The sequence below is a fragment of the Sorghum bicolor genome, chromosome 3 (assembly GCF_000003195.3).
Source record: "Sorghum bicolor cultivar BTx623 chromosome 3, Sorghum_bicolor_NCBIv3, whole genome shotgun sequence".
Taxonomy (NCBI): Eukaryota; Viridiplantae; Streptophyta; class Magnoliopsida; order Poales; family Poaceae; genus Sorghum; species Sorghum bicolor.
The window spans coordinates 64,204,640-64,221,705 of NC_012872.2; the positions used below are offsets into that span (position 1 = coordinate 64,204,640).

The 17,066-nt window shown below is 43.6% G+C and overlaps 1 protein-coding gene across 1 annotated transcript; it reads left to right on the forward strand.

Annotated features, from left to right (window-relative positions):
• LOC110433750 lies at positions 4,484–5,116 on the forward strand. The gene has a single exon (XM_021456312.1). The coding sequence runs from the start codon at positions 4,484–4,486 to the stop codon at positions 5,114–5,116; it is 633 nt and encodes a 210-aa protein (XP_021311987.1).

Here is a 17,066-nt window from a genome sequence, read left to right on the forward strand (position 1 = left end):
CTAGCGAGATAGAGAGGAGATCGATCGAGTACGACACGTTTCCTCCTTTTTTTTTTCTCCGAGGGAGGAGAATCAGCAATGGCGTCAGGGTATATATATCCTGGCTGCCGATCGAATATAATCGATCGGGTCGGCATCGCCCCGCGCGCGCGTGAGACATGTGCTGCACGACCGGGCGCGCGAGCGAGAACGGGCGTACGAACACGCAAATAAGGAAAAGGTAGTCTGAATGCAATCGCGTCATTGGCACAAAGCGTGATGAAGGCAAATCTTACCTACTGACGTGTACTACTAGCTGGGTTCGTACCAGTATACCGTGGTGTTATAGTAGTAACGCCGAATACGACAGGTCGGGATTCGGGAACCGTCTGCACTGCACGTCTATTTTTGTTGTCCGTACGCATACGTGCGGCTGGCATATATCAACACGTACGTTTAGCATCGACGTACTGATCGCTCGAGCACGAAGCAGTAATAACGAGTCAAGACCCGTACCGACGACATACAGCAAGCCACAAAAAGGCCGGCGGCCAGTCAAAGCTAGCTAGCCAAGCGTACTGTACAGCTCTAGCCTCTAGCCCTCTATCTTGCTAGACGGCGTGAGATCGCCGTGCTCCGGCCTGCCTGCCACTCACATACTGTGGCCTTGTTTAGTTCCGTAAACTGAAAAGTTTTCGGAACGGTAGCAATTTCGTTTTTATTTAACAAACATTATCCAATATGGAGTAACTAGGCTTAAAAGATTTATCTCGTGATTTACAGGTAAACTGTGTAATTAGTTTTTATTTTCGTCTATATTTAATACTCCATGCATGTGTCGTAAGATTCGATGTGACAAGGAATCTTGAAAAAATTTGGTTTTTGAGGTGAACTCAAGAAGGCCTGTATGCACATCGCCGTACCGTACGTACCCATATCGTCGATGGACGACGGATCCAATGCAACGAACGCCGTGTGCATGCATATGCATCCACCGATCTCGACGAACGGCCGGGGAGCACCGGCATTTGCGATCGATCGAGCAGACCGTACCGACCCAGGATCATTTCTCCCCGATACCCGAACAATCGCACGTAGCCCGTGGTCCGGCCGCTGTCCGGGGCAGGAGCTGGACCACCACCGGAATGCATGCAGCGTACTGTACGTACTGTAGTTTGCTGGCAACTGCGATCGAGATCCCCTAGGCGATTCGGCCACAGGACCGACGAATCGCTCGTACGCTCTGTCGCCCCGCTCGCATGGCCGCATGCACGTGATGATGTGCCGGCGCCCGCGGCTACGTGCGTCGCTCCGGTTGGCCGGACTCTTAATGCGTCCCGATCAACATCTTGCCGCGCGCGGCTTCAAGCCTTCTGCATTCAAGTCAAGGTAGCAAGGGAGCAGCATCGCCTCTCGATGAGTTTATACTGCTAGCTGCCTACGCGTACCAGACTTCCGCCCTGTTCACATAAAATTATGCCTTGTTTAGGTTTTGTTCGATCAGTTTGCAAAAATTTCTAGATTTCGATACTGTAGTATTTTCATTTTTTATTTGATAAATATTGTTCAATCATAAAATAATTAGGACTAAAAGATTCATCTCGTGTTGTGTAATTAGTTTTTGTTTTATCTATTTTTAATGCTCTATGTATGTGCCGCAATATTCGATGTGACAGAGAATTTTAAAAGTTTTTGAATTTTAGAGTGAACTAAATAAGGCCTTATAGTCTGTTCCTTAACCCTATATTTGAAATAGGTAATCTATAGGATTCAAACAGACCGCTGTGTGAGTCGGGGAACGACACCTCAGCTACTCATGGGCGGAGCTACAGTGATGCCTTGGTATTCCTGAGAATACCCAACTTTTTTTGCACAACAATAAATATATATATACAGGTATACTCATGTATAATATATATATTAGTGTTTATTTGATCATTTTGAAGCACACTGCTATCAGACAACTTATTCCCGTGGCCTGCTATATATGGCAACGGCACAAGGCCAAGTGGCCAATGGCCCAATAAGCAACCATCGGGCATCGGAGCCTTCCCCAATTTCCCTCTATTCCACGCACACGCAAATGCCGCCGCCTCCTGACCGTGAGATGCACATGCTCAGCTCGTTCCCCTTCTCCATTCTCAATTCCCTAATCCCTAATCTTGAATCTCGGGCTCCCAGCGACGGCGAGCGGCTACGAACTGCCGACAGTGGTCGGCTCCACCTCACTCACTGCTAGCGGTGATAGCAGGCAGGGGCGCAGATTGCGGGCGGAGCCGAGGCCAAGGTGAAGCCTGCTGGCCAGGCGCACGGTGGCCAGGCGAGTGGTGGGCGGCGGCGACATACTAGGATGGCCGCAGCCGGCTAGCTAGCTGGACGGTCAGCCTTTCAGCCAAGTGAGAGATTTTTCCCTTTATTCCATTACGATTTGGTCATTTGGATTTAGGAATGTTGAATTGATTAGGATTTTCTTCCTGTCCTGTAGGCTGTAGATTACTTTCAATTTGTATTTTACAAAATGAAGAAGAAAACAATTGATTTGAAGAGTTTATGGGATAGAGCAGCACAGACAAGAAAGGTAGAATTAGGCTCTACATCAATTCCAGAACCAGTTACAGTAACATCGGGGGCAGGGAGTGAGGCCCAACCTCAAGATCCGGTTGTTCCATCTATTGTGCTGGTAACAAATGAGAGTCAAGTTCGTAATGAGAGCAGTCCATCTGTTGACCATGATAAAGCAAGCAGAGAACCTGAGATAGCTAGCAATGACCCTAACACAACAGCCACAGAAGCAGTAGAACCGTCTACTTGGTCTCCTATTAGAGATGGTGATGATTCAGAAGATGAATCAAGTGATGAAGCTATTTATGACATTGACCTTCTATCTCATGATCCTGGAAAAAGAATTCCCATCAAAAGATATAATGCTAATGAACGGAATTCTGTGATCAGGGCATTCATTGCATTAGGTCCTTGTCAACCATGGAATCATGATTTTCCTATAAGGTATATTGGAGGTAAACCTCGCCGCTTCTTGCCTGATTGGTTTTATGAATTTAGATGGCTAGAATATAGCGTAGAAAAAGATGCTGCATTCTGCCTTGTTTGCTACTTGTTCAAGCATAAACTCAATAGTTCTGGTGGAGATGCTTTTGTGAGTGGGGGGTTTAGAAATTGGCATATGAAAAGCAGGATTACTAGACATTGTGGTTCTGTGAATAGTTTTCATAATATGGCTCAAGAGAGATATAATTCTTTCATTACACCTAAAAGAACAATTGTTGACAAGTTTGCTGCAATAAATGACAAGGACAAAGCTCAGTATATGGCTCGTTTGTCGTACTCTATTCAATGTGCTAAGTATCTTCTACGACAAGGTCTAGCTTCTCGTGGACATGATGAAAGTGAAGGTTCACTTAATAAAGGAAATTTCAAGGAGTTATTAAATATGCTAGCTGAAAACTTTGAAGAGGTTGCTAAAGTGGTTTTGAAGAATGCCCCAAAGAACTGCCAGATGACTGCCCCTGAAATACAAAGACAAATAGCTAATTGTTGTGCCAAAGAAACAACTAAGCTTCTCATGGAAGACCTTGGTAGTAATTATTTTGCAATTCTTGCCGATGAGTCTAGTGATGTGTACCAAAATGAACAACTAGCTCTTTGTTTGCGGTATGTTGACAAAAAGGGAAGGGTAGTTGAGAGGTTTTTAGGTGTTGTTCATGTTGAGAACACTACTTCCTTGACACTTAAAACTGCAATTGAGAAATTATTGATGGAGCATAATTTGAGCTTGTCCATGGTGCGTGGGCAAGGTTATGATGGAGCTAGTAACATGAAGGGTCATGCTAATGGTCTAAAGAAACTCATTATGGATGAATGTCCATCTGCTTACTATGTTCATTGTTTTGCACATCAACTTCAGTTAACTCTTGTGGCAGTAGCTAAGGAAAACCCAGATTGTGTTTGGTTCTTTGATCAAGTTAGAATTCTGTTGAACCTTATTGGGAATTCTTGTAAGAAGGCACAAATGCTTCGAGAAGCACAAGCTCAGAGAATTGTAGAAGCTCTAGAATTGGATGACATTGAAACTGGAAAGGGTTTGAACCAAGAAATGGGGTTAGGCCGACCTGGAGATACTCGTTGGGGATCTCACTACAAGACTGTTATGCACCTTTTATCTTTATATCCTGCAATTCGGAAAGTCCTCGTGAAGGTTGGTGATGATCGCTCTCAAGGTGTTGAGTGTTCACATGCACAGACAATGTTGACAATATTTCGATCATATGAGTTTGTTTTCATGGCACACTTGATGCAAACAGTACTTGGGTTCACAGCGGACTTAAATTATGCCTTGCAGAAGAAGGATCAAGATATTGTCAATGCAGTAGAACTCATTTCCTTGACCAAGCTTCAATTCCATCAATTGCGGGAGGATCAAGGATGGGAAGATTTCCTCAAAGAAGTGGATTGATTTTGTGTGAAGAATAAAATCAAAATTCCTGACATGGACATATTCTACAAGCCTGTAGGAAGAGATAGAAGGTTCTTTGTCAAGATCAAGAATCTACATCGTTTCCGTGTTGATATGTTCTTAAGCGTCATTGATAGGCAGCTTCTGGAGCTTAATGAAAGGTTTGATGAGGTAAACACAGAGTTGCTTATTTGCATGGCTTCATTCAATCCTATTAATTCATTTGCTGCTTTTGACAAAGACAAATTGGTTAAGCTTGCTGGATTTTATCCCAATGATTTCTCAGTCTTAGAGTTGAGACATCTGCCCTCTTCACTTACTTTGTACATCAATGATATGCTTGCTGATGAAAGGTTCAAAAATGTGAGAACTCTTGCTGAGCTTTCTGTTAAGCTTGTTGAAACAAGCAAGTGTGAAAGACATGAAGTTGTTTACAAGCTTCTCAAATTGGTGCTAGTGCTTCCAGTAGCAACTGCAAGTGTTGAGAGAGTCTTTTCTGTCATGAATTATGTGAAGAACAAATTGAGAAATAAAATTGGAGATCAATACTTGAATGATTGCTTGGTTACATTTATTGAGCGGGAGTTCTTTCTACGAGTTAAAGACAAAGACATTATCAACCGCTTCCAAGCTATGAAGGATCGCAAAGTTAAAGGACGTTTATAGTATTTTGTAAGCTCTTTCTGTTCCTTATTAGTTTGTTTACTACTTTCATGCCTTAGATATGAACAAGTTGTTATTCCACTACTGTACTGTTTTTATGACTCTAATTATGATAAAATATTACTATGAGCTATACTTGAAACCTATGTTGTTATGCATTGGATTATTTTTTCGGTTGTGGGAATACGCAAGATCGAAATCCTGGCTTCGCCACTGCAGCTACTATACCCAGCAATAATAATGCACTGCTACCTCCACGTGGCATTCGTTTTCAACGAGCTGCTCCTGCAAGAAGGCAACGTAGTAGCATTAACCATGCATGTCGGTGACCACGCTCGCCGGTCGTCGTGTGTCACGGGGGTCAGGCCATGTCGTACGCACAATTATCACGGGGACAAGGAAAAACGGTCCCGCCCGTGCCCTCCTATTCTGTCTGTACAAAAATTCCACGCCGTAGGTATGCTTGGACCGCACACTGGAGTACTGTACACCATTAAAGGCCTTGCTTAGGCATAGTACACACAACACGTTCATGCATGGTCCTTCAAATGTCTTTGTCTGCACTCTGCTCAACCCAAAACGATTAAATAAGTTTAGCTCCGAATGAAACATTGACCGTTAGTAATTCTAACTATTTTCTTGGCAAAAAAGATATTCTAATTATTAGTTTTAAAACATAGTAAAAAAATACTAAGCATAATCTTGATTAAAAAAACACTCATAATATTGTACTCCACGTTTAGTAGATTGTCAGCATTAACTATTTATGAACGGATATTAGTAAAAATTGAACAGAATTAATTATTTATGACTAGTCGATGCAAATAAAACATGTGACGACGATATATACTCCCTCAGTCGCATAAAAATGATGCTCTAGAATTTTTTTGACAATTTAGTGCCCTGACGCATGTTTGTAAGATAAATTTTAAATGCTAAAATATTATTATTATTTTTGGGTTGGAGGGAGTATATATAAATAGATCATCCACCATGCATTGTGTGGGTACGTAAATGATGCGGCCGCATGCAAGCATGAGGTCACACGAGAGATATGGATGTACGAGTGGATATTGCCTGACATGCATGACTCGTCGGCGGGTTGTCCGGTTTCGCACAAGAGAGTTCTTCTTGCTGCCGTAACACCGATCTCTTGCCGGAACCCTCCGCCAACGACGTCATGCTCACGCTTGAATGAACGAACGATAGATAGAATCCTTGGGTGACACAAGCGTCATTGGCGCTTCGATCGGGCATATCACCCCACGTAAGATCCGCCTGCTGCCGTGCGTTGATTCACACCCGGGTTCGGACGAATGTCACATGTGACAACCGGGGCAACCCACGCGGACCGACGGACGAGGGTAGATATCGCTTCCCGTCCAAAATCTTTTTGGCTCTGTCCTATCGAATAATGTTTATAAACATTAAATATAAATAAAAGATTAATTATATAGTTTGTATTTTTAAGACTAATTAATTCATAATTAAACACTAATTACTATAGTTATAAATATGTTATAGTACTTAAATTTTTTTTCATGAGCTAAACAAAACCTAAGCTTCCTCATGTTTTGTGGTTTCTTCATTTCTTGCATCCAGCTTGCGTGTCCACGCACCTCTCGAATTTGTCAATTAATATCCCCCCATGCTGCCGTTTTCCTATATGAGGGCTTTCCCACGAGCCTGATCGAAATTGCATAATGCATGGATGCCCATATAATGCCGCATGTGAAATGCCTATTATTGCATTATTACGCTCAATACACAGAAACTATAGATGACGTAATAAATAGCTATGTATATCAGCGCTACCTGCCACCTCCAGTCCTCTACGTAGATTATTGATCAGATCATCATATATATGATATATCGATCAAAACCGATCGATCTCGGGCGGGGGTGACAGCAGATGAGAGACAAAAAAAAAAAATTTGGACCACACCTTGCCAAGAAGGACCCTAATGCATGCATCACGTACCCCTAATTTGGTGCACATACGTACGGGCAGTGTGGGGGCCGGACAAGCTAGGCAATTAAGGCAACATGCATGTCGACAACGCGTTAAATAATAGAGCCACCGCTACTACAGAATGAGGCATTGGTCGATGCTCAAAATGGCCAAAAACCTCGACCTTTTTACGGCCCGGGGTTAAAGACCCCTTTAACACCGGTTCGTAATACGAACCGGTGCTAAAGGGTCCTGCCCAACGGCTACTGACAGGTGCTGTCGGGGCAGAGACCAAAATTGTTTTCTTTGCAGGGACTCCTCCAACCTAAGTCCAGTTCTCTCCCCAGCACATCATAGTGCTGCGGGCGGTGACAATGCTGGATCTCCTCCAACACCTGCGGTGGCCACACCGACCCCGCCACCGCCTCCACCACGGTCTCCACCTCCTCCACCGAGGTCTCCAACTCCTCCACCGCGTTCTCCAACGCCAAAAAGATCGGCCCCACCACCTCCACCGCCTGCACCGCCCTCTCCAAAGAGTGCACGGTCGGTCCCCTCGCCTCCAAAGCGAGGTAGTAAGAAGCGGTCCGCCCAAGAAGGACCGAAGTCATCGGTCCCACCTCCAAAGAAGGCTACCTCAGCAAAGAGAGCTACGACGCCAGAAAAATTACCTTACGAAAAGAGTGAAGAGGAGGTAATTGCTACATCCAAAGCTGAGGTCCAACAATTTTTTGATAAAATAAAGGAGAATAGGAAAAAACGGCTTAACCCAGAAAAGCCGTACTTTTATGTGAAGCCATCGGAACTGAGGCAGAAGGTGGCGGACCATCAAAAGAAGCAACGCGAAGCTCAGAAAAAGCCAGCACTTTCGGACTATGAGCGGTCTCTGGTCAGTCTTCACAGCCTACTAAGAAGAGAGTAGGAAAGGGAGTCCCACAGCTCGGAGAAGTATCAAAACCGGTGCCCCCTTTGATTGTGCCAAATCAATACGGCTCAAATGAAGACTTGATGCCAAAGAAATCCTTAGCGTTGTCTGAGCTAGACTCGTTTGAGCGTTACTTTGGACAGAGCGGTTTAAATATAGAAAAAATTGCCGCCATTCTTGGATGCCAAACATTTGAAAAAGCCGAGGTAGTTGATCAATGGAGGGCAAGATATGAACCGGGCAGGAGTCTATTCGACCCTAAGCGTTTACACGAGCTCGGCACACAAATGTTTGCAATAAACAAATGGTGCATTTAGGCGTCTAGAAGGGGAGATAATTGGATTTCTGTTCGTATTAGACAACATCACTACTTCCGTGGAGATGACCTCATATACGTGCAGTTCGAAGAATTGCACCAATTATGCCACCTCAACGCTCTTGACAAATCTCTTGTCAGCTGCTTTTGTCTGTAAGTATTTTTTTCTTTTTATTATACTTCTAACTTCTTTAATTACATGTATATAATCCTTACACACTTAGGATTTGTATGTATATATGCAGGCACCAAATGAGAGAGCTCAGAATGAGAAATGACAATAGTATTGGGTTCGTTGACCCTTATATTGTTTTCAAGGCTCCGCAGGCAGTGTGGACAGCAGATCATGAGACAGAAGTCTGCACCAATCTTATGAGGTTCTTTGTGAACCAAAAAGAAAAACAAAAAATACTCTTCCCCTTCAACTTCGAGTGAGTTATATAGTTATTAAGTGCATGCATATTTTATTTTACATTATAGGACTGACTATATATATGTGTGTGTGTAAACAGCTTTCACTGGATACTCATGGTCATTGAAATTCCCAAGAACCGGTTGATAATCTTTGACTCAATGAGAAAACCACAAGAAAATTATCAACAAATGGTAAACATTATTCAAAGATACGTAATGTCGATCTCAGCTACAAAAATATCATAATATGACTCTGTAATTATTAGTTCACGATCCACAATGGCTGTGTAGGGTTTGGGAAAGATTCATTGACCGTGAACATCTCAGTGGATGTAAAGCGCCGCTTAACATAATACATCCACAAGTAAGTTCTACTAGCTAACAAACTTTTGCTAACTTTTAGCCTTCTTATTGTCGTGGTCGTGAATATTTTTATATATATATATCGTACAGTGGTGTTTAAGACAAGAAGGGGGGAACAATCTATGTGCATATTACGTGTGCAAATTCATGATGGCACAAGTCAATCAAACACCCACAGAGACGCTCAGAGTACGTTACATGTCTCTTTTCATTATCTCCTGAATTATATTGAATAATTTAGATAACTAATACCTTTTTTATTTATTTCAAATTAAAGACGGAATGGCTGAGGGAAAAGGTCCTACAACAAGACCGAATCAAAGCTATCCAAGAGACGATAGCAGGATTTCTCCGCGACCAAGTGATCAATCCAAACAGCGAGTTTCACTTCAACGACAACGAAACTCTTATTCCAAACAACGATGATCATTTGTATCGTTTGTAGATATTGGGAGAAAAAACTCTATGTATATATGTGTTACGAATTTTGTACATATAAAACTATATATATATATAAAGCTTTTTACATATCTATTTAATTTTTGATGTGGTCTATTCATTTTATTATAGGCAAAGCTTAATTATTAAGCTAAGCCTATAATTTTCATTTATATATGCTTAATATGCGTGTAATATAAATATATTATTGTATCAGCAAAACATGTATTGAAAAACCTATTATTATATATTATATATAAACAATAAACAGAACCGAAGAAGTAAACCAAAAAAAAAAGAAAAAGAAACCTTTTAACACCGGTGGTCCTGCAACGTGGCAGCCCTGGCAGGACCAACCGGTGTTAAAGGGGGGAGCTTTAGCCCCGGTTGCCAGAACCGAGACTAAAGGGTGGGCCTTTAGTCCTGGAAGGGCAGCACCGGCTCGGGAACCAGAGCAACAGGCCCTTTCCGACCGGTGCTAATGCCTGATCATGCAGCAGTGCACCCTCACTGAATCGACACATACAAGCCCACTAGTCCACTAGCTAGCACACGACTCTGCACTGAAAAGTACGTACGTGGAGAGAAAGAGACACTTGAATCACACAGCACACCTAATCAGCATCTCGCACAGTGATCCATCGATTGGTTGGTTAGTTTAGTTACTGCAAAGGATCATCGATCGGAGGAGCCAGCAGACAGCACAAAATCATCGACGACATGACTAACCCCGGCCCTGCATGCCAATCCTAGATTATTGGTGGCGGTACACTCCGGTCGTTTTCAGGCAGATTTTGGAGCGATTTTGCGTGGCACACGAAAACGTGATTTGGTTGGCCAGCGCCTGCGAGACCTAACACATATACTAGATGCTCGTGCTGCGTCACGCAGTTTGTAGTCGTGCAGGCCTCCGGCCAGCTATATATGATACATATATACAAACTACTAAAGTACAGTGTATAATTCGATTGATGTTGCGTGACTATATAATCTAGTAAAGCACTTTTTCCCGTAAACAAAACCAGATATATATATATATATATGCATGGTTTGTTGTCGCTCAGCTGGCCACACAGGTGGTGACACAACTTGTTCGGAAAAGAACTAGACTAAACAACGACTGCTAGCTCTCGATCGTCGTTTGCTTATTTCTCTTTTGTTTATGGGTATTATTATACATATATATGGTGCCCTTTTCCCTCTGGCTGGGTGTTGTTGCTTCTGGATTGCACACAAGGCACAAGGAGTAAAGGTAACAGAAATCTCTGTTCAGCCGGCTGATTTTTTAGCTGATGTTAATTTATTAGGAGAGAAAAATATTATTTCGTGACTTAAAACTAATATTGATATGGTCAGTCGGTCTTTGTACTTAATTTTGTTCCTTCTTAATGAAAATAATGTGCAGATCTCCTGCGTATTCGAGAAAAAAAAAACTAATACACTGATATGTTCAAATGTGCAGTAATAATATTAAAATTTGTTTCTGTTTGCTAGGTTGGTCCACCACATGGTGTAACTCTGTAGACCTCTGGTTGCTGGTTTGGAACTTTCTACCATGATACAAAGATATATATACGTACGTAAGCAATAAGCATGTACACACCACCACACACGCGCGCGTGCAGATGATGTGTTTCCTATGACACGTCAGGATATAGAAAGTAACTAATTTTTATTATATAAACTAGTATAGTTTATCCCATTTTCTTGTTTTTCCTCCCAGCGAAACAAATGTATCCAAAGATTTATACCAAATATCTTAAGACGTACACATGCACGGGCCACGGAGTAGAAATATGGACTTCTTTAATTCTTTTTTGAGCTACTAAAACAACTGTGTGTGGTGCTTTTGACTTTTTAGAGTCAATAAGACGACACGCCTCGGCCACTTGTCATGAACAATATACTAGATCATCACAATACCTGAAAGTCAATACAATATGCAGTCCAACAAATATATATAGAAGTGTTTGGGGAATGTACCGGCTCAAATTTATATATGAAACAAATCCAGGAGAGTATCACACATACCTGGAACTGGGATCTCGTCCCTCATCATGCAAAATCCGGCCGGGGCCGTCCATGCCCGGCCAACTCATGTGATGCCAGCAGCGCTGGATCCAGTAGCAGAGAGCAACCGAACCACTGGATGCCCGATGCCCTGCCTACCCGCGGATGCAGTACGTGTGGGTCGGGCCGCCCACTATTAATGCCCAACAACACGTGCAAAAAAATAATTCCAGAAGACTTTTGTTTGCTAACGCTCCACTTGCACGCACGCACAACCGATTCATGCTCGCATGTCTTCCTCAAAACAAAACCTTTATATAGTATAATATCGCTCGTCGTAATTTATTAATTCAGCTTTCACATCTGTCCGTCTGATCGATCTCCTCGATGGCCTTATTATTATTATTATTGCGAGACGTGTAATTATTTGGATCTGTACCAAATGATCTGCTAATGACGACACGCTCAGCAGTTGTATCTGTACTCCTTTGTTACACCTTTCCAATTCCAAAGGGCATGCCTTTCCAAAGATACGTGACTAATGGCCAAACTTGACCGCCTTTTGAGATTTAGGTTATAATTGGTTTTTTGATTAGTAAGATTTGGAAATCTGATCTCTTGGTAAAACTATATTGTTCTTTCAATCATTCAATGACGATGTATGTACTTTCGGGCTTAGTTGTACTGATAATTGCACTACACGAAGCGTATATTTTTTTGGGGGACCATCTATGTCTAAGTATGCATAAATTTGCTGATCTAGAAGTTCTCACTTTTGTTAGTACCTTTAATTTTTTTCAACGAGTGATGGCCAAATTTGGCTTCCTTTAACTATATTCTTTTTCAATTAGGCCTTGTTCAATTGTCTAGAATTGATGCCTTGAAGCTATTTCTAGCTAGAATGTTTGAGTAATTTATATAACAATTCATCAGCTGGATTGGTTTCTGCCTCCATTCCTGAGTAACTGAATAGCCCTTACTAGGATTTGAAATCTCATCTTTTGACAAATCCGTTCTTTTTGGGTTGAAAAAAAAAAACATCCATGGGCCCCAACAACCATGTTATAAATTTTTTTAGGCAACTTTTTTCAAGTGGTTGAGCTAGAAATATTATTTTTATTTTGGAAGGAGGAAGTTAAATAGATTTTTAGAGTTGTCTTAAGTCAAACTTTTTATATTCTTACCGAATTTGTTCAAAAATTTGTCAAGATTTATAACATCAAATTAGTATCTGTGCCATTTTATGTCATACATGTTGGTACTCTTTTATATAAAATTGGTCCAATTTAAGATAGTTTGACTTGCATAGATTTCAGGAATTGATTTATTTAGGGATGGAGGGAGTATACAAATACTTTATCATGTTCTCTTTATACAGAACTTAGGAATTTTATTAAAGTTATGTAGAAAATAGTTAAATTTCATAGCAAACTGAGGATCCAGCAAAAAGATATTCCAAACTCCAAAAGGGAGCCGCCAATTTTATTCCTGATATATTTTCTCTATGAAAACTTGGTTTATGTATCTTTTTATCAAGGCACTGCTGGCCCATTAAGTCAAGGCAATTGATCTGCAAAGCAATACGGTCATGTGTGTTCACACATGCTTATTACTAATTTCAATTATTCCCCAGTGACCTCGACCGCTACCAAGAAGCAAACAAAGCAGCCAGCCTAAACAAACTTTATTATCAGCTTGACAGCTTAGCTTGTAGAGTACATCACCCCCCAACAAATATATGGTCAAAAAGGCCCAATTTGACACGACCAAACTGCCCGGCTAGCTAGCTCCACGGAAAGTTGGAAAAGCGCACACCGGATTTCGAAATCGCAATGGGTAATGACCAAAGTGTAGTTAAAATATTCGTCATCATCCACGCAAAGAATGTGCTTTAGCTACCTGATGAGCCAGTTACTAGTACTAATACCTCGCTGTCACGAGCCTTGGTCCCGGGTCAAAGTAGTCCACGCGCGTTCAAGGCTATGGCTATCTGCCTACGTGGCGGCTCGCTGACCGGCGGTCAGCGCCCCTGGAGACCGAAAGCGAGGCTTCACTTGCCGCCCCACCCACATAGTCGACGCCACGCGTGGCGGCCAGCCACCGAGCCATCCGACTCGCGCCCGTCACTGGCATGGCTGTGCTGTGCACGAGAGGGAAGGAAACCCGGTCGGCGGTTTGCGGGGGCCGCTCCCCTCCCCAACCGTTGGGCAAGCGACAGCCGCTACCCGCCGGCGCTGGGGAAATCCACGGCCTGGACAGTAAGGCCTTGTTTAGTTCCAAATTTTTTTGCAAAATATGAATAGTGACACTTTCGTTTGTATTTGACAAATATTGTCCAATCATAGACTAACTGGGGTCAAAAGATTCGTCTCGTCAATTTTGACCAAACTGTGTAATTAGTTTTTGTTTTCGTCTATATTTAATACTCCATGCATGCGTCTAAAGATTCGATGTGACGGGGAATCTGAAAAATTTTGCAAAATTTTCTGGGAAGTAAACAAGGCCTAAGTAAAAAGAGCTTCGATCGGCTGTGGCACATTTTGTGGATAAAAAGTGGTTAAACTGTTGGTGCCGGTGTCCGGTGCCGGTGCCGCAGGGCCCCGGCTCAAGCAGTGCAGCATGTGGAGTCCTGCTCCTGCCGCATCACGCGCGGCCGGGATCCGACTATCATCTATCCGTGCCAGCGTGCCCAACAGGCCGGCCGGCGGGCTCCACCGTGAAGCGCCGGCGATGCCGATCGACGCGATAAGGCAAGCGCGCGGTGGCATGCATGGTGCCAATGAGAGCTTTTAGCGCTGCGGCACGCGTGCTGCTGCTTTCGTCAACCGGCACGCATGGTGCAGCGTGCTGCTGCCTCCTATAGTTGCATGCGTATAGCTAGTACTACTCGTACTGACCCGCCTGCACCATGTTCTGCACGTCGATCGAAACGAACCAAATCCCCAAAAAGAGCTTTCGACCAAGATTTGGACCCGTATCGGCAGGATCTCGTCACATGTTGTGCTGTGCTACTGCTACCCCGGGTTGCAATTGCAAAGCTGTTGCATGCGCGCGCGCATGAGCTAGTTCTCGGCGCTCTGCCGGCGCACGTCATACATGCTGAATTGCTGAGCGAGATGGCGATCGTCCGTCGAAAGTTAGAGCGTGTTTGGTACATGAGCTGTCGTGAGCTGTTTTTTTGCCAAACACTTATTTCCAAAACAGTTTCATGGGTGAAGCTGTTTTTTCCCTCCCCTCTCACAAAGACATAAGTTGGATGAAGCTGGAAGCTTATTGCAGCTTCTCCCTCATTTCTCTCTCTCAACTATGCATGAAGTAGTTGGTGAAGCTATTTTGCCAAACACTTTCTCCAAAACAGCTCAGCTTCATCTAGAAAGTCACTCATGAAGCTATTTTCTAATAAAACAGCTTTACTAGTGAAGTTGAGCTGTGCCAAACAAGACCTTAGACACACCGGATCATATCAGAGGTTGTACTGTATCCAGGGCCACCCATTTAACGTACCATATGCAGCAGCTAGCTAGCCATGGAGATCGACTCACATCGACGTGTCTCTAGGTAGTAGCCTAGTACGTGTGGTGCGTGTCTATCCAGTGGAACCAATGCAAACCCAAGCCCTTTCTCTCGAAAAGGCAGTAGAGGCGATCGGGAGCGATCGGATCGGCGGAACGACGTACGTGCAGATGTGTATGGGCATTGAGATGATGGCACAGATGAGAATATGCGCGCGCGCGATCACCCGCCGCTCGACGCTCCGCACAAGTTGAGAGAATGCAGAGTGCATGTACTAGAGATATGATCCCGCTCGGTCGCAGATCGAGAGGGAGATCGACGAAGTCCTATCCTACCTATATGTCAGTGCTCGTCAGCTTTGCCAGTACAATTCTCTGAGCCACCAGCACAGTTTCCGATAGAGATGGATCTGTATCTATCCATCCTGTCCGTGCCACCTCAAAAGCCAATTGAAAAGCACACACGAGCTCTATACCGTTTGCTTAGGATGACTCAAATTCTAGCTACTTGACTAGCATTCAAGAGAAACAGACTATTAAAACTTCTAATTAATATTATTACAACTAGAGCCTAGAATTCTACTAATTAAAAACATGACTCTACTTGCAATCTTGCATGTCGTAGGAGGCCTTAGAGAAGACCGTTAAGAAAAAAAAAAGATGAAAGCCACAGATATCAACTAAACTAATACAAAGTTCTCATTCAAAACTTGTAAGGCTAGGAAGAATTAAGATGATTAGACTAGATATAATTGTATTACACAAGATTATTACACACGAACTTAACAAAGAACTTTCTTTTTTTAGCATATTATTTAAAAGGAACTTTCGGTACTTATTTTAAATAGAAAACTTGACAACCAAAGCTATATATTGAGCTCTATATATAGTTTTAGTATGATGTCTATCTTCAAACTACTTCCTATGCAAAAGTTATGAAAAACCACTAAAAGTTATTAGGATATAATGGACATAGATATAATGATCGATTTTAAACTCCTTACTCTCCTGCACTTCTGAAAATAGCTGATACTACTAGTACCGTACACACGCGCGAGGTGCATCAATAATGACAACATTAAATAGTAGTATTCACCAGTAAATATAGACGTTAAAGTTGTCTTACAACAAAATTTACCTGCTAGGAGTACATGCGAGGTGTGCAGAAAGTATACGAGTTTATAGTTTAGCGGTGACGGGCCATTCTGCCGATCCAGCTGCCTTTGTCTCCCGTCTTTTGGAACAACCAAGGAAGATACGGCAGCGGCGCGATCACGATCGCGATCTCAGTCCAAAAGGTGGGACTGCAGCATGGAGAGATGTCACTGTGTCAGCGTGCGCCGGCAGTACGTACGTGGCTCCGGCCGGATCGGCTCGCGGCAGGCAGGCTGGCTGGCAGCCGGCGAGACCGATCGCCGCCAGCCAGCTGCCAGCGTAAGCAAAGGAACACAACAGCGTCAGCCATGCATGAGCCATGTCTGTTGCTTTGCTGCCGGCGCCGGCGACTCCGTCCTACCTGATAACTCGGTCGCTCGTTGGCCCGACCCGATCGAGATCCTGTTCGGGGAAGTTGCATTGCCGGCGCCGACTGGTGCTCGTGCTCTGCCACGCAAAAGCGATCGATCGCGCGCCCCCGATACCTACTACTAACACTGATCCACCTCGGCTCGCTGTTACTAGCAGTGTGCGCCACTACACACGGTCACGGTCACACGGTCCGGTCCGGGGAGTACACTTGGTTGTCCCGGGTCCCCTCGCTATCGCTGTTGGACAGTTGGATGCCGCACGCTGCGCTGCGCTGCGCTGCGCTGCGGCGATCGACGCATGCAAGTGGAGTGTCCCTCCTCACATCCGCCGACCAGCATGAGGGTGTGGCCGTCTGGGTTAGCTTAATTACTGGGATTTGGGGTTCTTGCCTTGCTTGATTCGATTCTTTGGAGAGCTAGGCCGGCGGCCGGCGCGACGAGATACGCACTCGTGCTGCCTAGTGGGCATGCAGCTGCATCTGCTGCCCCGGCAAGATC

Bases quoted from the DNA above. Each gene is read 5' to 3' on its own strand.
- LOC110433750 (XM_021456312.1), top strand. From the start codon at position 4,484: ATGGACATATTCTACAAGCCTGTAGGAAGAGATAGAAGGTTCTTTGTC.